The sequence below is a fragment of the Amblyomma maculatum genome, chromosome 3, assembly GCF_055883805.1.
Source record: "Amblyomma maculatum isolate TAMU_Amacu chromosome 3, ASM5588380v1, whole genome shotgun sequence".
Lineage (NCBI taxonomy): Eukaryota > Metazoa > Arthropoda > Arachnida > Ixodida > Ixodidae > Amblyomma > Amblyomma maculatum.
In genome coordinates, this window is record NC_139346.1 from 187,723,667 (window position 1) to 187,749,333 (window position 25,667).

General features: G+C 43.2%; 3 protein-coding genes across 3 annotated transcripts in view; 2 read left to right on the plus strand and 1 right to left on the minus strand.

Annotated features, from left to right (window-relative positions):
• hob (bridge-like lipid transfer protein family member hobbit) overlaps positions 1 to 11,768 on the plus strand; it is a 65,659-nt gene extending 53,891 nt beyond the window's left edge. The window contains exons 41-48 of the mRNA XM_084598976.1: positions 567 to 684; positions 1,864 to 2,096; positions 2,576 to 2,672; positions 4,906 to 5,107; positions 6,197 to 6,324; positions 9,244 to 9,456; positions 10,131 to 10,247; positions 11,337 to 11,768. Of these exons, the coding sequence (XP_084455102.1) occupies positions 567 to 684; positions 1,864 to 2,096; positions 2,576 to 2,672; positions 4,906 to 5,107; positions 6,197 to 6,324; positions 9,244 to 9,456; positions 10,131 to 10,247; positions 11,337 to 11,378 (1,150 nt within the window). The 3' untranslated portion in view covers positions 11,379 to 11,768. The remainder of the gene's footprint in view (positions 1 to 566; positions 685 to 1,863; positions 2,097 to 2,575; positions 2,673 to 4,905; positions 5,108 to 6,196; positions 6,325 to 9,243; positions 9,457 to 10,130; positions 10,248 to 11,336) is intronic.
• A 652-nt stretch (positions 11,769 to 12,420) lies between these two features.
• mRpL50 (mitochondrial ribosomal protein L50) lies at positions 12,421 to 13,595 on the minus strand. The gene is made up of 4 exons (XM_084598977.1): positions 13,516 to 13,595; positions 13,236 to 13,369; positions 13,027 to 13,168; positions 12,421 to 12,778 (listed from the first exon to the last, which is right to left on the minus strand). Exons 1-4 carry the CDS (start codon positions 13,570 to 13,572, stop codon positions 12,446 to 12,448), a joined length of 666 nt encoding a protein of 221 aa, XP_084455103.1. The 5' UTR covers positions 13,573 to 13,595; the 3' UTR covers positions 12,421 to 12,445.
• A 175-nt stretch (positions 13,596 to 13,770) lies between these two features.
• Positions 13,771 to 24,499, plus strand: LOC146197191 (tubulin delta chain-like). The gene is made up of 6 exons (XM_084598981.1): positions 13,771 to 14,019; positions 14,113 to 14,179; positions 15,386 to 15,682; positions 16,647 to 16,893; positions 17,984 to 18,148; positions 23,046 to 24,499. Exons 1-6 carry the CDS (start codon positions 13,880 to 13,882, stop codon positions 23,414 to 23,416), a joined length of 1,287 nt encoding a protein of 428 aa, XP_084455107.1. The 5' UTR covers positions 13,771 to 13,879; the 3' UTR covers positions 23,417 to 24,499.
• The last annotated feature ends 1,168 nt before the right edge of the window (positions 24,500 to 25,667 follow it).

Genomic DNA, 25,667 nt, shown 5'->3' on the forward strand with positions numbered 1-25,667 from the left:
CCTTAAACCCTCCATTTTGTATTGTTGCTTTTGATTGCTTCGAACGCGACTGCATACTTGCACGTGGCTTTTTACCCTATCAGCTGTGTTTGCAGAAACGAGACTGACTTTTTGTGAGTAGACTCTCAGTAGAATGTTGCAAATGAACTGTCGGGTACACAGGATAAGATTGTTATAATGTGTCAAAGGTGAGGTTGCAGAAACAAACAAAAAGTCTAGTAGTGTACTGCGACTGATCACGTGTTATCGTCACACAGGTTGTGCGTTCCTTCCGTGCCTTCATTGCCTCGTTGCTCAAGATATTTTTAGCTGTTTGAGAGAATTCCTGTTCAAGCTGTCCTTTGTTTGTCAAAGAATTCGGCTGCCCGCTTGCATGTTTTTCATGGGTTCACACACACGTATAGTTTGTTTCCCTTTTGCCACGCTTAAAAGTTCTTCAGCATTGCTGAGCACTTGAGAGCTGCCTGTGAATAATTGAACAGATATGACCTTCAGCCCAGTGTCTATTTTTTTTTAGCTTGTGTCTGTTGAAAATTCAATGTTGTGCACTTTCTTTACTATTCCAGGTCCTTGCTGTCAGTGCACAAGCAGCTAGAAAGAGAAGCGTACCAAGTGCAGAGGGGCCTCAATGAGGACCCAGGCAGTACTGATCTTCAGACTGAACTGGCACACTTAGAGGATGAGGTCGGTACCGATGGAATTTCATGCCGGGCTTCCTGGAATAGTTGAGCTAAGCCTATTCATTCCTCTTCGTCCCCGAGCTTTTCAGGGCATAACTAAAGCCTCATTGTTATGCAGTGTGATCCAATCATATTAAAAAGTGGCAAAGCAGAAAATTTCCTTGTGCTCATTTTTGGTAAAGCTGCGAGATGCAGTAACCGGGCTGTAAGATATACGTAGAGTGGCAGACATTTTTGTATTCTTTGTTCTCAGGAAATGAGGTTCGCACTTTACTTGCATTATTATTCTAGAGTGCTAGCTGTGTCAGTTGTGTTCCCTTACTTTTTTGTTGCTGTCATTCCTTCCATATTCCTCCAGTACAGTGATATGCAAACTCTTAAATATGTCAATTACATTTTGCTATGCTTTTAAAGTTCTGCTCTTACATGGAAAACTTGTTATTTTGGACAGATTAGTATATACAAGCCAGAGGCAGTTAAGAGCACAGCCTTGAGGCCGCTTATTTCAGCTGGATGCAAAGTGTGCTTAGTGTACTTTGGTACAGTACAGGCCCTCTTGCCCTTTGTGTGCTTGAGGGTTGACAAGCTAGCCTAGGGCTAGAGTCATGCTATAATATTAAAAATGGGAACACCATCACTTTCATGGCTGTTGCTAGTTTCTCCTTGAATCAGCATGGACACAAGATAACATAGTCCCTTTGTAATCTGGTTCTTATGGTAAACAACTCTGTAAAAGGCAAAATGGACAACAGTTAAGTCTCTTCCTGCTGGCCCTGCATACAACAAAGGTGGCCTTACAAAGAGCATTTGTATGGTATGCAACTGTCAGAAATGTTATGAGCATCACATTTATACATGAAAGACTCATTGAGAATTAATCGTCTGTGCCACAGATGATTTTCAACTTTTGAACTTCATGTGTCGCTGCTGGTTTATCATGTAAAAGTCAGCTATTCACTGGTTTTGATGCATAAGATCATACATCAAATAGGGCTTTGACTTTTGCTACATGCTAGCTGTGGTGTTTCAGTTAACGGAACTCATTAGTTTATACTGATGGCATAGAAACATTTTTTTTTTTTTTCTTATCAGCTGAAGCGAAACACATCCTTTATCAGCTGTACCAATGTGTATCAGTTAGGTTGTGAAGAAAGTGTATTGGATCACTGGCTTGACGGCGCAGATCCGGCTCTGCAAAGAACAGCTGAGCTCATCAAGCAAGGAACTGGCACTCATGCTGAGCTGTTACCGAGAGACTCAAGTCGCCGCACTCAAAAGCCGGCAACGGGCAGCTGCTCCAGGACAGGAAGTCACTGTGGTGCGGCGTGCCGAGGTCTGCTTCAAGCATGCTCGGTGGCGACTGACCGATGTCGATGGACAGCTTGGTATCGCTGACCTCGTGCTGTCAAACTTTCTGTAAGTTCACAAGCACTCTTGCTAAAAAAAAACAAAACGATTGCAAACAGCTGATACCAATTTGCCCAACTGGCATGACAAGTTTTTTGCAGGCATTGTTCTGTTCACTGAGCGCCCTTCAAAGAAAGACCTGCTTCTCTTTGACTGTTCCTTTTCTTGCCCTTAAAAGTAATGTGGTTGAGTATTATTTAGTGCCACAACTCGTAAAGTTGGTTGTATGGTCATTATTATTAGCTATATTTAGAAGTGGCTATTGCAGGTTGTATTAGAAGCCTGAGCAGTGGCCCTCGGAGCAAGTTCAACACCTTAGTGCATGCTTAATAGGTTTTTCGTTTTGTTATTAAATTTGTTACTAGCCCTCTATCCAATCAAGATTTTGATAAGAATTTAGAGGACATTTAATATTTAATTACATTCGATGTTTAGAATGCAAGAGCATTTCGTGTGCTTCGGTGGTTCTTCTTTTCTCACTTGTCCAGATATTCGCGTGTGACCAAGTCCAATGATTCCGTTGAACACCTCCTCGAGCTTGGCAACGTCAAAGTTACAAACCTGTTGCCCAACCAAGCCTACAAGGTGAGATGAAATCGTATACAGCTGAACCCCGTTATAAGAGACATGGATGTAACAGGCAATTGGGTACAAGAGACAGCATTCACCCAAATGGTTGGCCACTCTATGACTTTCATTAATTGGACCTCCTTTTTAACAGACATTGGATGTAGAAGACGATTGGCTTTAAAGGACAGATTAGCCTTAAACTTTGGTACTCAGTCTTGCTTGTTACAAGCATTCTAACATTACAAGCAGCATCTATCAACAGGTTCAGTAGCAGCTACAGTGAAAACAAAAGAAGAGAGACACACCTGTGCCGTCATTATTAATTACAACTTCATTAAACAAAGAGCAGGTCAATCAGCTATGAAATGACTGAAAGAAGCCCCTGCGGTGGGAATGCAACGTAGAGAAGCTCATCAGGCTTGCCATGAAGACCACAAGTGTGACTGCACATGCGAACATCTACGCAAGCATACCGGGAGTGCGCATTGGGTTCTCCAATTAGTGGAGCTTCTGATCCCGAATTGCCATAGGTGTTGTGTTCACTAGTGTGAAGAATATAGCGGAAATTGTTCATTACGTTGCATTTTAGTATGAGCGGCAAACCTATCTGGTAAATGCAAAGAAAGTGTTCAGCTGGTGCCGCTAACATAAACAAGTCATTGTGCCTAGAAAGTGAGACATAGCCAAGCCAAGACCAAAACAAATGACATAAAAACAGAAGTGGTTCTGCTCTGGCGAGGACAGATAAACTGCTCTGTTTGAAACTCCACTCAGAAACGTTTCATTTGCATTTCATTTATTTTTCGTCTGAGTAGAGACATTCACAGACTTGTTACTTACAGCCGCTATTACCCTCTGTCACACAAGCATACATTTCTGAGGGATATTTCTGGTGGTGATGTTCTATAGTTTTGGCCACTTCTAGCACCTTGGTGGTAAGCTGACTACTTTGGCAAGTCTTGTAGTGCTACCTGACCCATAGCTTAGTTTTGAATCGCTAGTTGCGGTTCCACGTCACATCGTGATCGCACTTTGCAGTTGCTGCAAACGTAGCTTGCCAACATATACAGCTTTGGCACATCCGCTATGAGGCTCTTGGCCTGAGTTTCAAACTGGGAGAGGCTGTGTTGAGCAGCATCAATGCAGCCATGAAGCAGACCAAGATTTACAACTATTTCAGCAGTAAATATTTTTTTAAAAGTTATGAGGTGCGGTCAGTGTGGCGGTCCACCAAGCAAATGCAGTATGCAAATGAAAACTATAACAACGCTTTTGTGACATGATGTACCCTTCCTTTTTGTGTATTTTAGCCGTAGGATGCCTGCGCCAAAATAAAATCTGGTCGGAAAATGTAATCGTGGTACTCTGCCTATAAGGGACCTCTCATATAAGAGACAAAAACAGCTCCCCAGTGCATGTCTCTTATGAAGGGGTTCAACTATATCATTGGCATTATTTTTCTTTGAGACGTCCTGTACTTGAGCACTGGGTCTCCATCTGAAACCTGTGCGTGCGGCATTACAGAGAGCTGAATTTACATGGCAGAAGTGTAGCTTGCAAAAATATCCTGTGTTACTCTCTTAGTTACAGTATACACCAGGGCCCGTATTCCGAGTTTGCGCCGTTATCGAAGTGTCGCTATCTCATGTGACCTCGGGTCATCTGATTGGTCGAAACGCCGGAATTGGGTGTTGCGACTGCGGAACCGGAAGAGGGGGCAATATCATTTTCCAGCCTTTCCGCCAATTAGGTGACTCGAGGTCTGGGAGATAGCGACACTCACGATAACGACTCAAACTCGGGATACGGGCCCAGGGCACACACAGAATGACAAACAGGGTTACTCTTTTTTATTTTATATGTTGACCACAAGCACCTGTTCACCAATCATGTCTATGTCCTAACGTGCCTTTAAGCATTTATTTTAGTAGTGATATTTAATAATTAAGTCTCCTCCAACAATGTCCCCTCACGATTGAAAATAAGGCTATCTTTTAAAAGGAAGAAGGCAAAATTCGCTGCGTATTACGCTGTGTTGTACTATGGCACTAAAGGAGCTGTACCATTGTGCGAGAATAGGCTCATTGCATTTTCGCAACAGGAAAACGCTGAAGAAAATGCAGGCATGACAAACAAGGCACGTAAGAGTAGTGGAGAATGAAAAAGAAAGATCTTCAAGGGTAGTCAAAGGTCAGAGACATTGCAATTTAGCAGTGCATTTGGTGCAAAGCATGCTGTTCTTGTGCAGGAGGTTCTGCAGCCCACAGAGCTGCAACCCCACATTCCGCTGGAGCGTCAACGAGCTCTACGCATCTTCTGTCGGGTGAGGGCACCGGTAGGCGGCATATCGGTGAAGGAGCACCTGGAAGTCAACCTGGTACCCATCACCATTGGACTGACCCACGCCTTCACCCACCGCATGCTGCGCTTTTTCTTCTCTTCACGTGCAGGTACGCACCCCTTCCCACATTCTTAGCTTTGTCTCACGAGTGCCGACATGTCGGTAAGCCTCGTATCAAACAATATTGCACATTGTGGAAAGTGGGAAAAGTGTGTGAAGTTAACTTTCTGACATGTTGTGGCCTTGCCATGGGTTTGTTTGATAACATTACAAATTTATGCAAATGTGTCTAGACAGTTGGAACAGAGCCAGAATCGACCATGCGTGTGTCTACCATAGTGCAAAATCCCCACAAGCAGAGGGGACGACCACGGAAGTATGTCACAAGAGGTGGAGTATTGGCGCCTGCGCAGGAGAGTTTGCTGCGAGCAGCTGTGACGAAGGAGGAGCAGCAGGCCCAGTGATCTTCAGACTTTAATACTACTGCATTCTCAGCATATAATATAAGTGCCCTTAAAATTTTTGCACCGTCAGCTAACCACAGCATTTTCCTTCGACACCTACCCATCTGCCACGGGAATTTTGTGGCTATGGTGTTCGTTTGCCAACGCTCAGGATGCGAGATCGAATTACAGTTGTGGTGGCCAAATTTCTATAGGAGCAAAATGCAAAAACATATTCAATGCCAGTGCATGTAAAGAACGTCAGGTGGTCGAAATTAATCTGGAGCCCTTAGCTATACCGCCCTCTGTAGCCCACATGTCGCCTTGGGATGCTGAATTACACGTACCATACCATACACCAAGCTCATTTTTACAGCTTTAAATCGCAGAAATTATTCTTACGGCAAGCATGCGCTACATGATATGGTGCTCCATGCCATGTGCTGTCAAGGGCACCCTACCAGCCTATGTCCTCAGCATGCATGCAACCCGTGTACTGGGAAGAACATTCGGCTAGTATTTTGAAATCATGCAAACAAAACTAGGAACATCAACTTCGCGCCACAAAGTCAGTTTATGTGCAAAAGACTCGCACGTTAGAAATTTAGAGAGAGCAACTAGAATGACCATTCTTTCCCACCAGGCACCTCCTCTTTTGTGCAAACAAGATATGTCCAGTAGTGATGAGACTGGAGTTACCAGTTCCCTGCGTCACCAGTTACCTGATTTATCTGCGTATATCATCATGTTTTCAGATAAGTCGGAAGACCACCTCGAAGATGAGCCAAAACCTGCACCTGCCCCACCAAGCCACACAAGGAGAGGCCGCAAGTCACAGCTTAGCCAGGCATCATCCAGCAGAGATGATGTTGAGAAAATGAAGGTACAGTCATTGATTATACATGTAGAACAGACATCTGTGTGTATCCTGCCTAGCCAGCCGTTCGTTGTAGTCCCTGTATTCCCGTGTCCCTGTGATTGAAGGCAAAGCGTAAGGAATGACAAGAGTATCAGCCACACTGATATCAGCCGCGTTGCTGCAGTGTTCTGAACACTAGCTGCTGAATTATAAAAGAAAGGAAACTATGGGTTACTTATCATACTATGAAATAAACTGTGGATGTCTCCTTTCCAAGATGGAAGCCATGCTGATGGTCACACGCTTACTACACCAATGTGCGCTTGAAGGAGACAAGGCTGTTAGAACTGGTGGAGCATGTGGTGTATGTTGGAGGGTGGCCAAACTATTCAGAAATTGAGTGCGAGCAAAGAGACAATGACTCATAATCAGTGGTCGCTTCTGCAACCTTTAGCTATTCCTTGCTTAATTCTCCTACCAGTTGTGGGTAAGGCAAGATTTCGGTAACCATAGTAAGGTGTGGGTCTGGGCTAGTTGGTAACCCATGCTTACACAAAGCGCTTAGCGCTTGTCTGTTACTATCTTCATCCCTCCTTGCATTTTCCTCACGCTTTGTGTCAAGCAATTTTGGGAAGAACTAATGATCATGCTTACAGCTGCATGTTAAGGTGAAAGTCTTTATAGGCTTACGAGTGCGGACAGGATTTGTGCTCCCGCGGAAGGTGTCGCACCGTCACTGTCAAGGAATGAATTGATTGATGAGTAAAAGAAAGGTTGTATGAGGTAGAGATGAAAAAATTTGTCTGTGCAAAACTTCATTGATGTGGAATAATTAGTTATTTAATTAGAGCCAAAAAAGTCAGTTTGATGTCAGAATAGCCAAGGACGTCAATATATGTGCAGACGTCAAAGTAGCCACACATGTCGAAATTGTGCAAAGCTTAAATGCCAGGCCTCGTCATTGCGGTACAACATCGAAAACAGTCAGTCAAAAGTAAAAGAGGAAAAAAGCAGTAAAAGAGAAAAAAAGAGAAAAAGAAAACAACCAAAAGAGAAGAAAGTAGAAAGAGTAAAAAGAAAGGGGAGCAAAAAAAAGAAAAAAAAAAGAGGTAACAAAAACGCAAATGAGTGTGAAGAGTTGCAGGAAAGACTTTCACCTCACCGCACTTGAGAGATCGAAGTGCCTCCAACGAATTTTTAAAAAATGAAAATTAGAAAAGCACTTTTCACATTCTACGCATCCATCTAACAAATCACTGGTGCAGGCTAGTTGGTTGGAATTCTACTGCACCAACCTCAAAAGATGAAAGCAAGACTGCACAACACAAGTGCTGCAACGTGCAGTGCTTGTGTTCATTTAATGCTTTCTTTTACTATATTCACATAGCACTATATCATGCCCACTCATTATCACCGTCATCATCAGCTTATTTTCTCAAAAGCCTCTCCCACTGACCTTTGCTTAAGCCCTTCCTGTGCCTACTCTGCGACACCTCCTCAAATTTCCCAGTTTCATCTGCCCAATCGACTCCCTGCTTCATTTTCCTTTCCCTAGGATTCCACCCCTCGCATAATGTCTAAAAATTAGACTTTTGATGACGTTCCAAATAAACAAGCAAGTAAAAGCACTATTGTTTTCAGTACCCCACCAGTATGTTTTAATCTATGGCGTTCACAATTATTGCGTGATTATACTGAGTGCACAGGTTATGTAATAATTGATAATTGGTTCACCGGAAAGGAAAGGCGCAGTATCTGTCACACTTCTTCTGTGGGCACCTGAACCTTACCATAAGGGAAGGGAGGAAGATGGGAATGAAAGCGGAAAGAATGAAAGGGGTGCCGTAGTGGAGGGCTCTGGAGTAATTTCGGCCACCTGGGGATCTGTAACTTTCACAAATTTTGTAAATTTTTGGAACGATCATGGTGTGACCGTTTACTGTCCATTACTCTGTGTGAAGCAGTAAAGCAAAACACATGATGCCATGCCGTGCCATCATTTAACGTGGCAAAGCACACTATAATGACAATCCCATGCGACTTGCATTCATGTTGCTCTTGACAAGGCCATTTCATCAGCCTTATGAACAGGATCGGCAGTTTATAGGAGCAAATAAAGTGTGTTTAAATTTGAATTTGTATGGTAATAAATCTGTCCACACTTTGGACTGTAGTGGCACACTGGAGCCTTTGTGATCGAAAGCTTGACCAAGTTTGTATGATGGCTAACAAAGAATCGAGTTGTACATGATACTTGAAGTAGGTTTTGTTTCCTAGTGTTTTAGAAAAGTAGCAGAACATGAAGCCTAAATGCATGAAAGGAATGAGGTGCACTAGTACCATTGTCACCACCGTAATTATAGTCATGCGAACTCCAGTTCAGTGCCAGTGACATCGTAATTAGCATTGTAGCAAGACAATTTAGGAAGCCTTGAAGAAATATTACTCTGGTGTGTACCTTTTGTAGCAGGTGTTCTTAGACTGCTCTGTTCTCCAAAGTGTTTTTCAAATTCCCTGAGCTGCTCAGTCATTGAATGCCTCCACACCCACTTTTCCTTTTACTCTCTTTATTTTCTGTACTCATCAAACTACCATTTCTTACAGCAGGCTGTCACACTTTACAGCCAGTCATTAGTACTAAACGAATTGGGCATTTTTCGCAAGGCTATGCATTAGCTTTCCGTTTTGTGAGGGGATAGGAGCTAAGATGTGCCAGATTCCTCAGCAACTTTTGAAACCTGTTGGGATGCCGAATAGCTGTCGATTAGTAGAATGCTGAGCACTCCCTTTTCTTGTGACCTGAATGGGGTGTTTAGTATTAATTTACGCTCCTCCTAAATGCACTCACAAAAAGAAAGTAAAAAACGTGCCACAGTTACTGGAGGGCAAGTTTTTAAAATCATCCACATGGAATGTGAAACATGGGAAGTGCCTGGCATGCAGGAGCGTGCGGAGAAGAACCAGACATTCCTGTACGTCAAGGTTCCCGAAGTGCCACTGTGCGTCAGCTACAAGGGCGAGAAAGAGAAGAACCTGGAGGATTTGCACGATTGCTCGCTGCTGCTTCCCACACTCGAGTTGCACAACCGCACCTGCACCTGGCTAGACCTGCTGATGGTGGTCAAGAACACAGCCCGCAAGGTGCTCCTCTCGCAGGCAAGTGGGCCCATGTCATGGTATTGGTTGCAATTAGAACCTCAGAAGTGCATTATAAGCACAATGAGCGGACAACGGTGTGCATACTAACTCCCAAATGGATAGAAAAATGATATAGTCATGATGCATTTGCACCAGCAATCTTTTTGTGTCTCTATTGCACACTCAACATGCAAATACAATGAGAACTTGTATTATCTAGGCCATTGGGGTGAAGTGATGCACTTTAATGGAAAAGGCACGACAGAAATGCTTTGAGGCAAGAGCAAGAAATCTTAAAATGCCGGGTTTATCAGCACCCCCTATAAAGCCTTGGTGCATATCGGTTCACTCAGCTTCATTCACTCGTCATATGAGAGCAGCTGATCTTGCTGTCCACTAGTGTAATGGCATCTTAATGAAAATTGCCTTGCTTGGCATTTCACATATCTTCATTGCTTGGTAAAGTGATTCGACATTAGCTACCAACTGAAATATGGTGGCATAGCTGATGTCATCTCGCTTTGGGTCAATCATGGGACTGATTCCAGACCCAACAGCAGAATAATAGCTTTTGAATACCCCAAAGCAATCAACATCGAACCACTCTCTCTGTTTAATGGCCTGCACATAGTTCAATATTCCATTCCACATGTGCTGTTTTAACCCACCATCTGATCGTGTTCTTTTTCCAGGCGATCAAGCAGAAACTCCAGATCAAGAGCCATCAGTCTCAGGGAAGCACGCCCGACGATGCCAACCAGCCCCAGGAAGAGGACAAAGCTCGCCTGCTACTAGGAGCCAAGTTGCTGGTGAGTGGCCAAAGTGGAATCAAAGTGTTTACTTGCACAGCTGTAAAATGAGCACACGGCCAATGCCTGCTTTGTTCAATGTTCTTCAAGAGGCAAGAGCTCACAGGCAACAGCGTATGTTAAGTTTGCAAGCCTGTACAATGTGACAGTTCTCCTGGTGCCAATAGACAAGGACAAGACAAGAGCTCAAAGATTGTCCTGGCCCTTTAATATGCATAGCATGTCAAAAACCTGTCAGGAGATGGACTGTCTATAGATTGCCTATAGTGTCAAGAGCCCCACAGTATGCTTCAGTGACTGTTCCATTTGCATCCAAAGCAGTTCGAAAACAATTGAAAAAAAGTAGTGCTAGCCACTGGTGGTGCTCATCTACATATTGGGTCTTTTTTTCTTAGCACTCCTGCAGCAAGTGTTCGAACAGATTCAGTTTGGTCCTTTGCATTTTGGCGGTGTTATTTTAGGTGAATGTTACATTCCAGAAGGCATGCATGAATTGTTGTTCAAAAGCAAAAACTTTTGAGGTCGCTGCAGAAACTGCTTTGGGAAAATGCGCAAACGTTAGCGCTGCTGCGACGTTGTTCGCTCTTAATTGACAACTTTCTGCATCTACTTGCCCACTCTATTAACATCCGACCACCACTCTTCTACCTCTGATGTTACCGCTTGACGATGTGTAATTTTTTGGAGTCAGAGTCGTCGCCTCGTGGCATTCAGGGTACAGTTTGACGCGGCCTTCCGATTGGCTGATGTGTAATGCTATCAAACCACTGAAGTCATTGGTAATGACGTCACATAGGACTTGTTCGTGGCATTCTATCGTCCGCGTTTCTTATCGCACTATGCCAGTCGTGCTTCACTGTACATTGAGAATTAAGTTCACTAGGGGAGAATAAACTGTTCAGTAATCTTTCTCGTGCACAAATAGGCAGTGCAATAATTTTGGACTCCTTCGCTCCTGATAGAAAAACCTTTAGCCCATGGTTGAATATCATCTGGAGTGTGTAAGTTTGTTGACACCTTATTTAGGCCCAAGTAATAATTAAGATTATTAATTCTAAAGTAACAAATTATTGCTCATTTCTTTTTCAGGGTGGACCAGAAAAAAGTTCAAAGCGGAGCTTCTTCAAGTAACTCGTCTTTGCAAAAGCTCCGTGCACAGTTTTCAAAGCTGCCAAGAAAGAAGGTGTGCATTTCTGCATATACACCCTTTGTGAAAGGTTTAGAGCCCAGGGGGGACTGAGCCATACTATGTGGCTCGTAATGCATTGCCAGGTTTCCAAACATGCTGAAGGCAAGAAGATTGTTCATCCTACCCTCTCCAATGGCTAGGACTTCCATGATTGTTAAAGAAGTCATAATATAAGGCTTAAAACTAAACCCTCTGGGCTCTAAACTTTTGACAAAGGCTGTACATACATGCCCCGATGTGATATCTGCCCACCTCATGCTTGGCTGCACAAGAGCTACCCTTATTTCTTACATCGGGTAAATGAAAGACTCTGTGGTTTACAGGTATTTTAAACATCCTTATTTTATTTAATGCTATTGCAAGCTTTTATCAAAACATGAGCTTTCTAATATATAGTTTGCTGCAGTAGATGTGTACTGCATGTCTTTAGGCTCAATCACCGCCTCAAAATATTTTGACAGAAACGAGAAAAAAAAAAAAAGTAAATTCCCACAGGTACTGTCATTTCATACCAGCGCAGGGTATGCAACCGCCGCAGAATTTTTGTTGCCACACTTTCAACATTCCTCTTTTTTTCGTGCCAATAATTTGTGACAACCGCACGCACTTTAATGGAACCAGGACAATCTTGTGTCATGTACATAACACTCGTTCCCGTTGATCGTTGAGAAAAGTGGTGTTTTATTTTGTCTCTACATGTGTTATTAGAGCTCAACAAGTAGAGCAAGTTTCTGCAATGTGAATATGGTAGTGATCAGTACGCAAAAATGCATTGCGCTTTTTTTGAAGTATACAGAAGCTCAGAGCGGGTAATTGCGTTTGCTTTATGTATCGGCTTTTTTTTTTTTAGTCTAAGTGATTGTGAAGCTGGTGCATATATGTGTGCATAAGCTGTATTTATGCTCTTTGTTAGGCTGCTGTTTTATTTGTTGTCAGTTTCTCTGTACTGCTTGCTTGCACGGTGAAAAGAAAAGGCAATAAACAGTAGTTTGCAAAACTTTTCCCATTTTCATGTCGAGCTAATAGTGTATGGCCATGTTGGACTCGCAACATAACCTTTATACTTCTTCTTGGCCTTGAGTCCTGTGACAATGGTTGATGTTCCTGGGTAAGCATTCACACCACCAAAGAAAGTGTCCGTCTCAGGGTGAAAACGAACATAATTTGGTATGACGTGCAGATTTTTGGGTAGCTGGTCCTTTTGCTTAACCAGAGTTTCGTATGGTGACAGGCCTTCGATGGGTGTGGAGAAGAATTCAACAACGTCGTCAGCACACTTTACATTCATCAATTGGGAGCTTGGGATGTCATGGCCAAACTCTTTGATGCATCTTGTCAGCAGCTGTTGGTATGAAAAGGAAAGTGGAGCTATGGTCAATCTGTACAAGTAACTGAGCGAAACAAGCTCAATGTTGTCAGGATCACAATTCAATGTCCCAGCTTATCGGGCACTAATCTGCAGATGTCACGGAAAGCCCAGTCAACCAACAAATTATTGGATAAAAACTGATAAGACCTTCATGAGAACTCGGTAGTGCTCACTGGAGACCTTACCCTCATTGGTCAAAAAAAAAAGGGTAAGGAGCGTACCCTAAACTTCAAGAGGGGCTCTGCGATGGGTGTCTGCAGCCATGAACTGTCCGCTTTTTGGCCAAGCACGTCTTCGAAGATGGCCTTGACTCGGTCCTCGACGTCGTCGGCCGGCTTATAAGGCTTCATGGGCCGACAGAACCTGCGAGCCGTGCGATGCAAGGCCGTTACTAGATGCCTCCTATATGCAGCAATTATTTTAAGCTTACCCGCGGTCACTCAGTGACGCAAGCGTTGAGCGAGCTATGGCTTTTGAGGGCAGACCATTCTCGTCTTCTCTTATAGGAACCATCCGCACGAACTTTTTTGCAGTGGATGCGGCACATGATGTCGAGAAAGCGATCTGGAACAAGGCAGTGGGAAACTAAAGTTTGGGGAACAGCAATGATCTTTACAAAAAAGTGGACTTCAATCTCAAAGATTTGACTTGACTACTCGCTCACAATCTGCGTGAGGTAACAATGCAACACAAAAGGGAGACAAACTCACCTTCGCTTGATGCAAGTTATTCGGCAACAAATGTGACCTCCGTATGAGGGCTGCCATTTTAGCTTCCGTGCAATGCTCGCGATGATGATGATAATGATAATAAATACACATTTTCAAATATTTTTTTTTACTCGTCACGTTTTAGTGTTATATAATTAGTACATTTCATTTATTTTATAAGCGTATTTTGTTGTGGGTGTGCGGTACTGCTAATGATTTTCATTTCGATTCGGTGTGTGTTCTATTAGCGTTGGGACGTACGTACTCATGGCGGGTTGCTTTGACGTGACGAACGTTCATACGAATTACAAGTTTCATTTTTTCAGTTTCAAGCTGTTCTTTAGGTATATTGCCGTAACGAGCGATGAGTGTAATCACTCTGCAAATCGGCCAGTGCGGAAACCAGCTGGGTTACGAGTTCTTCAACGCTGTGGCCCAAGACATCGGCGCCGGTGAACCCGAGACGCGCCGTGACCTCGACTATTACAATTTGTCTGCCGAAAGGTGAGTGACCGTGTGTGACTAGTGTTTGCTGATGGCTTCCGTCAAGGTTCCGCCTTTGCTTAGAAAACTTTGTTGCCGTGATATTCTACGCAGGTTTTTTACTACCGACCCCGAGGGTAGCCTGCTTTCAAGTACTGTCTTGATTGACACTGAGACAAAGGTCAGAAATGTTGAAACTTGATTGCACGAAGAAAATTTAAAAGCTTATTTTTTTTTTATATTTGTCGGTACTAAAGTCGTTGGAAATCTCCCTTCACGAAGTTCAATAAACAAATAATTCGTCAAGCTAGCAAAATAGAAAATAGTAAACTGCTTGATTCCTAAATGGAGGTCCAGTGCAATGTAGGTCCAGTGCATTATACTGTCGCAAGTAGTACGAGAGGTAACAAAATACAAGTTTTAATTTATTGATTGCTGCTTAATTATGAGCACCAAGCGCTACCTTTTTCTTTCTTTTTTTTTTTCCAGATTGTTGTCATTTTGGCATGCAATGTCCAAAATTCATTCTCAACTCTTGGGAGAAGGCAGCAAAGCAGGTAACAACACAAAGTATAAGAAGCACACACACCTGCTCTGCTGCCTTCTTCCAAGAGATGTGTGACCAACTAGCTCAGCGTTCGACTCTGTTATTGTTTATTCTCAAGTTTAGTGGAGAAATAACTAGACAGCTAGCAAATTTGCTGAAAGTTTGTTCCCTCTCACATTGCTCGCTATTGTAGTACCTGATGCATTACATGGATTTGTGTAGAGGAGTTATAGAGGCATGCTAGAATGGATTTGAAGATAATAAAACTGTGTGATAAAATGACCATAGGATAACATTAAAGTGTTATGGACCAACAGACACATTTGCATTGAATAACTATCAAGGTCACTAGCAGATGCACTACTATTTGACCCCGCTGGGGTGGCGTAGTGGTTACGGCGCTAGAATACTGTTCCCAATGATGTGGGATCGAATCCGGACCCCGGCTGCCGCTTCTCCATGGAGGCGAAAAGCAAGGCGTCCGTGTGCTGTGCGATGCCAGTGCATGTTAAAAAACCCCAGGTGGTCGAAATTTCTGGAACCCTCCACTACGGCGTCTCTCATAGCCTGAGTCACTTTGGGACGTTAAACCCCACAAACCAAACCAAACCAACTAACTATTTGACTACTTTATCAGTGTTCCTTGCTTCAGCCCTCTCGCTCTAATCTGTGTAAAGACTTCCACTTGTCATGACGGTATATAATTGCAGGTTTAAACCTTGCATCCCAATTCCAAGTCTCACTTGTGAATTTGTTATTGCATGTGCACTAAGTTGCTGTCTGATCAGAAACTGAGTTTGTTGTCACTCCTCATACCAGTGTTTCATCTTGGCACTGCAGGTTGTTGATAAGGTATTAAAAGAAGCCTGCGATGGCAACAAATGGCATTACACAAGGGACACATGTTACACCAGTGCACAAGGTGCTGGCAACAACTGGGCCCTGGGATACATCGAACATTCCAAAGAAGCTCTGGGCCAGATCTGTGACCTTGTAAGGCGGCAAGTTGAGCAGCGGGACTGGTTGGATGGGTTCCTGCCAATTTTTTCCCTTGGCGGGGGAACAGGCAGTGGCTTGGGAACCAAGCTAACTGAGACTCTCAGGGACAGCTACCCAAACACTCCTGTCATAAACGCGGTAAGTGGCTATCTTCTGCTTGACCAACAACTTTCTGCTTTGTTAATAAGGCATGGGTTATGAGCTCAGTGGCCGAGGATAGTCTGTTTTCACAATTAGTATGAATTGACCACTTTGTAAACTGACATGTTGCAAGCACGTAGTACTGCGATATATGACTCGGTATTAATTACTGCTTCTGCAAAGGCATGAATCAGATGCAGCATATACATAACATATGGTAATTGCAATGCCTGTAAGATATTCTCAATATTTATTTGGTGGCCCTAAGAGAAACAATGGCAGAATGGAAGAAAAAGTTATTTAGGACTGTTAGTAGTGCCATTTTATTTAGGCATTGCTTTTAATAGTTGTAAATGGGCATTGTCTTAAATAGCTGTAAATTGTAGTATACATGGTGCTGCATTGTTGATAGTTTGCTGCTCCTTATTCATATTTAATAGTGGAAATGCACAGTCTTAGGTGACATGTTGATTGCAGTAGGTGTGATAAGCTTGTAAGCTACATTACAGTCATCACAGTGCTGCACATGATGCAGGTGCACGTGTATACAGGGATGAGAGCATTAACGTGGTTAAACCATTGCATTCATTTTCAGCAGCAAGGTCAGACATTCAGCCATTCTTTTGCATTCAGTTCTTTTCTTTCTTTTTTCTGGAGTGCAGAATGTCTGAAAAAAAAAAAAAAAAAAAAGTGGTTAACGCTGGATTACTTATTTCACGTGGAGATATGTTGATCTACACAAGCAGAAGGAACAACACTTACATAGCAGGTAGGCAACCTAATCAACATAGTAAGATGCACTTGCCTTGTACTACACTATTATAGCTCTGTGTTTCATTGCCACTTGAGGTTTAACCAATTCTCTAACATGAACTTTTGTGCGTCAAACCTGATCACATGTTACTGTGTGTGTGTGTGAGCAGAAAAAAATATGTGAAGTATGTGTATTTTCCTTTTGCAGGTGGTGTGGCCATGCGAGTCAGGGGAAGTGGCAGTGCAAGCTTACAATGTACTGCTGTCCCTGGCCCACTTGCAAGACTCTGCGGATTCCCTCCTGGTGCTGAGCAATGATGCCCTGCATCGAGTCGCCACCAAACGGTGGGCCCTGCGCAATGCCTGCCTGGCCGACATGAACCTGCTGGCCGCAAGGCAGCTGGCCTGCCTCCTGCAGCCGAGTCGGTGCACTCACGGGCTGAACACCCACTTTGGTCTGTGTCTTTAGGCACACATATTGCAACTACAGAGAAAATTTAAAATTGGTTTGTCGCGGTGACCGTTGCACTAAAGGTGCTTTGGAGTGATGATTTAATACTGTTGCTTTATGATATTGAGGCACAGTGTGTTAGATGGTTGTATCAGAGAAAACACTGATGGAGACGAAACAGAGTGGCGTCTGTGTGTTGTACGATGTCAGTGCACGTTAAAGAACCTCAGGTGGTCAACATTTCCAGAGTCCTCCACTACGGCGTCTTGTAGCCTGAGTCACTTTGGTACGTTAAAACCCTACAGGCCAAACCAAATCACTGTTGGTGAAAAAGGTACAACCCAAGGCAAGGAGACAGAGGCAACAAAATGGACTGCTGCTCATCTTCAAAAAAGTTATTCAATTAAATGGCTTGGCAACAGAGTGTCACTTATGCACTAGATGATCTCCCCTCAAATATGGTATACTTCTAAAAGTTCACATTTTGCGGTTTTCTGGCTTGAAGTGAAGGATACATATTACGCTTAGCTCTTAACATCAGTCTCTTTAAATTTTCATCTCATAGTTGTTGGTACTAATTACTGCGCCTGCTGGAAATTTTTGCCAAGAAAAATCTTCTTAGTAATCGTTATTCTTACTTCAGCTGATGATAACGCTAGCACATCACAGTCTGCTTTGCTTATGCATTGTGGGTTTTACCATATGGCATAGTTCTAGCTTTGCAAGTCCTGTAAGCAACCAATCTCAGCAGTGTGACAGCAAGCTAGTACAGAACACAACCAGAATAGGTTAGGCACAATAACTTGTTGTGCTTGCAAATACCAATGTTTGCTTGAGGATGCTCTTACTCTACTCTTGTCTATGGACAAAGCAAGAGTGCGACCTTTGACCTTGAAGCTCTTGCCATTAGGGCAGATCCCACTCATTCTGTTTGCTCAGTCCCTGCAGTTTCTCATAGCCTATGACAGTTCTGCCTTGACTCCAGAGCTTTCTGAATGTGGACAGTGACAAGAAGCACACATTTATTTTATGCATCTGCGGCTTGCTGTGCAGCCTGGGTAACATTTGACCTTCATGATTTCGACAACATGCAGGGGATGTGGCTTCTGAGCTGGGATGTCATGCGACCCTCAAGCAGGTTGGCTTGCTGCAGGTGCCACAAGAACCACCAACATTGGCGGCCTTCAGCTGCTCTTCGTGGCAGGGCTTAGTACGAGCTCTGAGCAAGATGCAGCGCTGCCATAGTGCCACTGATGAAGGTGAAGAAAGAGGGGGGTGGCAATCTGTCAGCATAGCTGGGCGTTGGTGAACTGTTTCATTCTGATTCCTCATGCTGTCTACTACGCATTGCACTGATGAGCTATTTCAGTGTATCAAAGATATCCAAGGAGTAATTTAACAACAAAATATTCTAAACTAAACCTGTAGAGAGCTGGAGATCTCTGGAGATCTTCAAATTTTAAGAGCGGCAACTTGGAATGTCATGAACATTGTGCCGTGACCTCTAAACCAGAGGAGTGTCTTGACTTGCTACCACATGAGCCACAGCTGTGGCAGCTGCTGTGCCGGGTCTTGCCGCTCTACTGGTCACCTGACTTCTCTCCTAATCGTATGATGTGCAATATACAAGCACAGTAGCCGTGTTTGCTTTCAGTATATCAGCGTGCTCCGCGACAAAATGGAGTCTAGGCCTAGTAAGAAAACAGTTCTGTACGGAAACCAGGCTGCGTCCGATCACCTGGCCAACATTGCTCACCAAGCTAAGGCACTTCAAAAGTGGCGTGCTAAACTTGATAACCAAGAAAAGCCAAAGTATACAAGTGACTGAACAATAAAGTTTAATGAAGCATAACAATGCGTAACATCACTTAACGAGACCGTTCGATCATCTCACGAGGTATAACAGATTTAAACCACTTCCAATTTTTTATACGATCTGTCAACACAGAGCCATACAAATTTTTATCTGAAGTTGTTTATTGTCCATGCCATCCTTTAAGGGTAGTGAGGCTGATTTGGCATCATTCATTGAGTGCTTCACTCAACATACCATCTGTTGCAAAAGTTTACAGTCCACCATGCCATGCATTTCGACAGCGTGATGGATTGCAAACTTGTACAACAGACAGAACATGTTATCCTTTTCAAGCATGCTGTGCACATATATGGACATGACCTTACCCTAACTTTTATTCTTATACATGAATTGCGCACCCTAAGCATTTAAACCCTCCCTATCAAGTTTGTGACGCCATGTCTCGCAGACACAGCGAGATATGTTTAAAAAATATATTAAATATGCCCTTCTGTGCTTTATTGACAGGACAGAAAAGCAGCATTTATTTTTGCACACTCGCTTTCTAACTTATTACTTACGATGCAATTTAGCATAGGGTATTGAGTCGTCATGCAGTTACATTTCATGCTCTTTAGAAAAATTGGTTGGTACATCTCTGAAATGTCAAGAGAAATTGTTGAAAAAAAAGTGCATTATATTTGCTTGCCTTTCGAACTGCTATTGCTAATAAAGCATTCACCTGCGACAAAGCAGCTTTGAAGAACCTCAGCTGACCAAGCCATGCGTGACTGCAGATGGTTCCAAGAAGCCTGGCAGCGCTGAGCCATACCCAACAAAACAATGCGCTACATATGTGAAGGCTGCACGTCAAAAAGCAGTATTTGATACGCTTTACAAAGTGTGGCATGCTTTCCTGTATATCCTCAAAAAAACAATAGCTTTAATCTCTTACACAAGTAGCACACAAAAGAATACAGTTAAACCTTGGTGTAACGAACCTCTATATAGAGAATTCCTCGATATTATGAATTTTTTCAATTCCCCAATGCTGCCCCCACTTAAGCGCATGTATTTGAAAACTCTATCAAACGAACATGTTACGGCATTTGACCATGATATGATACTTATAGCACTGATTATCTTAGCTAGTGCTGAATTACTGGAAATTTGGCAGAACCCCACAAGTTTCTTAATGATAAACTGCGAACTAACATGAGAGGAATGTCTATGTGATAGCAATGAGTGACCGCAGTTGATACAATCCACCATGTATCAGCAGCGCTGACTGCATATCTACGTGGTAAACGCAGTGGTCTCGGCTACTTTTGCTTTCGGAATGTGTAATTAAAGTCGTTCATGCCCAAAGCAGCAAAAAGTAACATGACAAAGAAAAAAGATGCGGGACGAACAGAAGCGTTGCAGTTGCTGACAAGCTTTCGCGCGTCGGTAGTGGGAAGAGCGGAGAGCGCCAGCAACGCAAGGCACGGTTGGTTTCCTGGGGCAAAAATGGCGAGCAAGCGAGAAAATGCTTGAAGGCGTTGGCACCTCCTCGCACAGCGACGGCATAAACCTCTTCCCTCCCCCCCTTCCCGTTCTCTCATAGACAATGTTACTAGAACCAGCTTCAGTTTAAAAACTCCGTGAGTGAGTGAAACAACTTTATTGCCCAGGATATGGTCAGTTAGGGCAGGTGGGCTTGGTGTGGCCCCCGGATAGGAGCGAGCTCCTGAGCTCAAGTGGCGATTGCCAGTTGTGTCATTTTATCTGGTCGGCATAGGAGTATGTTTAGCCCTCGTCAGAGAGGACTGGCAGCAAAGTTTGAGGAGGTGGATGTCCTGCGCACTCTCATAGGATATGTGCTTGTGTGGCAATTCCAGCCTGTGAGCAATTTGGCATGTGGGCTGGCATTCCCCATTGGTTATCAATGACAATCTCGAATGACTGAGGATTGACTGGGTCTGGAGTCAGTGCAGCGTTGTAGCCTGCATTCAAGTGAGGTCCAGGTGAGGGTAGGAAAAAAATATTGCATCTCCCTATAAAGATTTGTGATTTCATTAAAGGTCAAAGGGCCTGAGCATGCGTGGTGGGACCTTTTCAAAGGTATATGACTTGGTGGTGTAGCCTAAAGTTCAATTGGTAATCACAGATAACAATTTAGTGGTTATTAGCTAGGACCTGAAATTAGTGTAATTCAATTGTACTCGATAAAAGCTACCCAAAGATATATGACTTGGTGCTGTAATGCATTTGATCCTAATTAAATAATTATGGGAATCAATAAAGATGCAATTAGTTTAGTGAAATTATACTTGTCACACGCTATCCAATGATATGGGAGTTGATGCGGTAGCGTGAAGTTCAATTTTTAATCATGAATAACCAGTTAACGACACCTAAATAAGGCCTGCAGTTAGTTCAGTGCAGGTATACTTTACATATGCTATCCAGCAATATATGACTTAATGATTTAGCATAAAGTTCAATGTAATTGCAATTAACTAATTAACGGCTAATAACAGAAAACTAGTCAGTGCAATGCAGTCATACTCTACATAAGCTACACAGCCACTGTGGACACATTCTGTACACAGTGGGCAAGAACCAAGTATTGCTGCGCATTAAAATTGCCCGTTGATCAATATGCATGCACGCTTGTTTCATTTCCGATTACTTAGTCAACAATAACCAACAACTGTGAGTAGACCTTGCTAACTCTGCCAGAGTGTGTAACCGGCAGTTCCTCATGCTGCTATTTTGATACTTCACTATTTCAATTGCCAAGTGTGGCCGGGCAAACTCCGTTGATATGCAAACTATGCCCTCAAAGCTTTTGAGCATATAGACAACTTGTCCTAATTAGAGCATGTGAACACAGCTGATTTTTCAAAAGCAGCAATCTAGCGTTTGATTGTTCAACATGCCTGAAAAGTGTCGTCTTCCCTGGGAATAACCATTCAAACATCCCACACGCGCTTCTGCTATGCCTTAAGAATGATTGCTTGTAAGGTTTTGCTTTAGTCCGTAACCGTTTTGTGACTAACAAGGTCGCAGATGCTGAAAAATAAAAATCAATGCTCGTATTTTTGCTTTAGACAAATTAATACCTCAGAAATGCTGCCCTTCGTCCATCGTGTGCTAGCTTTCGCTGCCGCTTCACAGCGTCAGTCAGGAGCCCATTTCGAACACCGTGTCACTTACTCCGGAAAGCGGCTTGGCGCCGCCTGCGATGTACAGCGAAGGCAGAGGGTTTCACACTGAACTGGTTCTAGTAACGCTTGTAGATGCGTCATGTGAGCCACGGCGGTGGAAGCTGCTGCCTCAGTCGCGCCGCGTCTTCAGTGCGATCGCGAAACGTTGCACTGCTTCTGTAACTTCCAGTAATTTTGATTTACGGTAAACACTTTCAAGGTGGTTTCCCTTACATTCAATTGTTAATCTGGTTTTCATTCTGCATTTTCCTTTCAACTCTTCGATTGAAAACTAAATGTAACGAAAGCCTGGGTGTGAGGAAAAATCATGGATATTTTACAATTTCATTGTAACCAGATGTAACTGTTATCCTTTGATGCACATTCTGTGATAGACACTGAGTTAGCAAAGAGAAAAACATATTGCCATGATTTTGTACATGCAACAGTGTTGAGGTGCGATGTTCAGCTATGGCAGACACTACTAAAACATGCAGAAATGTGAAAATTTTTTTTATCATTTCTTACATTTGGCATTCAATAGGTTGCTGATCATGATTTATGCAATAAATAATTTCTTATCCAGATATTTTAACGCTGTCTTAGTACAGTTGTTTTTTCTTGTATTCATAACTCAGTACTGTCTTATTTCAATGCAGTTTGAGGTGAGATAAAACTCTGGATGCATTTATAACGAAATTTCAAACAAGGAAATCGCTGAGCACAAGCTGCTTCACTTGAGCCTTGTGGTTAAGTGAAATTTTTGGCGATCACTGAAGTTAATCATTTTATTTTTGCAGAGCCCAAACAGGCCATTTAGGTCTAATTAGCTGTTCCTTGTAACTGTGTTGGAGACTGCTGTATGCATGCAGCTTTCTGGACAGTACTCAGGCCATTACAAGTTTCTGTTTGAAAAGGGCGTTCATTTTTCATGAAATGTGACTGACTGCATCTGCCTATTTTTTTGTGTGTGTGTTCCACATTTATGTGTTCAGTTTTATTTCATGGATGTTTACCCACTGCTTGTTTCTTACGTGATGATAGCACAACTTATGTCTTGGACAGCTTCAAAAGCTGTTCTGGTTGCCACTTCTTGTGGCTGGCTCTTTCTAAGCATTGGCCAACTGTGTACTTCCCTGTTGCTCATTTATCTTATTTTTATCAATGCAGCCATGGGTACCGAGGGGAAGCCACCTACCTGCATTGCGTCTCTGGCTGTGGCACGTGGCGAAGGATTGTCAGCTCTCGACGCCACTGATCTCACTCCCCGCTGTGCGCCTTATGTGGAGCCAGGCCGTGAGATGATCCTGTGGACGCATCCCCATCGCTTTCTGGGCACTGATCGTGCCTTGCTTCTGGCAAGCAACAGTGACGCCTGTATGCCACAGCTGGACTCGTTGGTCAAGAGAGCGTGGAGTCTGTTCACTGAGTCCGCCTACCTCCACCATTATGCGCGCCATGGGCTGCAGGCTGAAGACATAGCTGATGCATTTGTGCGTGTTGAACAGGCTGTTGCAGCCTACAAGGGCCTGTCGAAATAGCGTAGATGAACCTCACTGGCTGCACGCAAATCAAGGCACACTGCGTTTTACTTACAGATTTGATTATGAGGTATGGACGCATGGTGTAAGATATCTGTGGTGATGGAGCCTATGGTTCCTCCTTTCACCTTTTACTTTGCTCACACTCAAACATTCTTGCGACTTCTATTGCATTTACTCATGTTTATTTAAATGCATATTTTGTTTATTTATTGTGTTCAATTTAGATTAAGGGTTGATGTCTGCGCTTCTTATTTTAGGATATGTACTCCAAGTTTACAAAACATGTATTGTAAATTTAGAGCATAAGTATGCATAGTCATTAACACTTAATAGTTTTGGATTAGCCAAAATAACTTGTACTTTATTGCTTTAATGCAAAATGGCTATCTATAGTTGTCCCTTTCTATATATGCATTCTCGTATATGTCACTTACTCAAGGTCGCACCATACTAACTGTGAAATTCTTAAGACCGAACCACATGGCAGTGTTTCTTCAGCGCCACGTCAGCGTTTCGGCTATCCGCGTTGCCGGAGGCGCAATTCTGGCCCTTGAAGCAAGGAGACGCTGAAAGACGCAGGTATCTGGCGGTGCCAGGTCTCAGTGTCGACGCTGGAAATGATTCACCAATGACAAACCACGCATGGGCAGTTGCAGAACCCACTGCCACAGGCGCAACTTGTTTCCGTGGAAGAAAGAGCTGCACCTTTGTCCCTCTTGCCTCCCCCACCCTCCCTAGTAAGTGCCTGTCGTCGCTGAATAGGAAGATTTTAGCTACGGATGGGGGACAATTGTTCGAACTTCCAGGCTTGCCCCGCGCTATAACTTGCAGACGCCAGTTCGTATGCCGTCATGTGTTTGGTCACCCTCTCAGGCGCGCCTAGCGACGACGCTCGTAGACGAGGCGCTAACGCGACGCCGAAAAAACGCTGCCATGTGGCCGGGCCTTTAGTTGTTTTTTGCATTCATGGTGTGATAGCAACATCAAGCTCATTAATCAGTTTATATCTTTAATGAATGGCGTTACAAACAAAAATCAAGTTCTTATCCACTTCTAATACTTTGAAAAAAAAAAAAGAAACCTGCTAAATATTCTTGCTCCGAGACCTGCATTCATCAAAGATGTGCTTCCTTGAGACCAAAATGCGAAAGTGCCTTGAACTTGCTTTTGCTTTTTTGTAAACATGAACTAAAATATGATGTGCTCACTTTGTGAATTGCGTATAGAAAGAGTACTGCAAAACAATGTCTTGCTCATGTTGAACAGGTGCAGTGCGATGTGCACACCAGTCCAAACGATGCTTTCATCTCTTGGGCTCCGACAACCAACAGGAGGACATGTGGTTTCGGTTTTCTTATGCTGGAAGCTTCCATGGCCAATTCGGCCACCAATGCTCAGTGATGCTTGCATCCATTCGCGAGTGCCTGTCAACCCTTATAACCATGCATAAGTGGCATTCACTTTCTGCTCAATAACTGGGTGCATGTACGCTCAAATTACATTTAAACATGCCACTTGCAATGCTGTTCCGGTGCTTCGAATAGTTAAAATCTAGTGCAGACTGATTTATTTCTTGCTCAAAACTGCGAGCATTTGCATACCTGAAAAAAAAAAAGGAATCAAGTGGCAGTTAGCTTGGCTAAGTATGGTTATACATGAAAAAGCAGTATTTAGCAGTAGCAGGCCAGGTTTCAATCATTCCAGCCAACCTCTCTGCCTTTCCTATCAATAAACATATCTATCTACTTGCTTTGCTGAGGTTTACTTTGTTTAGCTTTGTTTGCCATATTTAACGAAGCATTTATTGGGTGCTTTAGTCTTTTATCGGGATGGAAGAGGCCTAATTAAGGTTTTTAGTTTGAGAAGAGATGAAGATGATAACATCCAAAATATAGCATGAAAGACTGGCAACTTGGCACAGAAACCGGCTACTGAGATGGTACATCGATTTCTTGCAGTAGCCAACGAAACTGATATCTTTTTTTTGGCCTGTGTTCAAAATCAACTGGAGGGTAGTTTTTTAATGTGAAAGCACTACATCACGGAGTACGTTGGAAAACCAGGTGTTTTGTGGGAAGCCTCATCCTTTGACTTTTTCCAGAAAAAGAATTTGTCGGAGTGGATTTGAACCCAGGTATTTCCTGTGAGAAGCAGGTATGGAACCTAATGGCTCTTGTCACACCCAATCACTCATCAGCAGCCCCTGGCAAAATCCAAGAATGCAGGTAGTAATGCTTCTATGTGAAAG

Coding starts and splice junctions, on each gene's coding strand:
- mRpL50 (XM_084598977.1), bottom strand. CDS start 13,572: ATGGCAGCCCTCATACGGAGGTCACATTTGTTGCCGAATAACTTGCAT. Junction 13,370..13,515: donor ATAACTTGCATCAAGCGAAG/GTGAGTTTGTCT, acceptor GCCTTGTTCCAG/ATCGCTTTCTCGACATCATG. Junction 12,779..13,026: donor AGCCCCTCTTGAAGTTTAGG/GTACGCTCCTTA, acceptor TCATACCAACAG/CTGCTGACAAGATGCATCAA.
- LOC146197191 (XM_084598981.1), top strand. CDS start 13,880: ATGAGTGTAATCACTCTGCAAATCGGCCAGTGCGGAAACCAGCTGGGT. Junction 15,683..16,646: donor ACACTCCTGTCATAAACGCG/GTAAGTGGCTAT, acceptor TTCCTTTTGCAG/GTGGTGTGGCCATGCGAGTC. Junction 16,894..17,983: donor CGGGCTGAACACCCACTTTG/GTCTGTGTCTTT, acceptor GACAACATGCAG/GGGATGTGGCTTCTGAGCTG.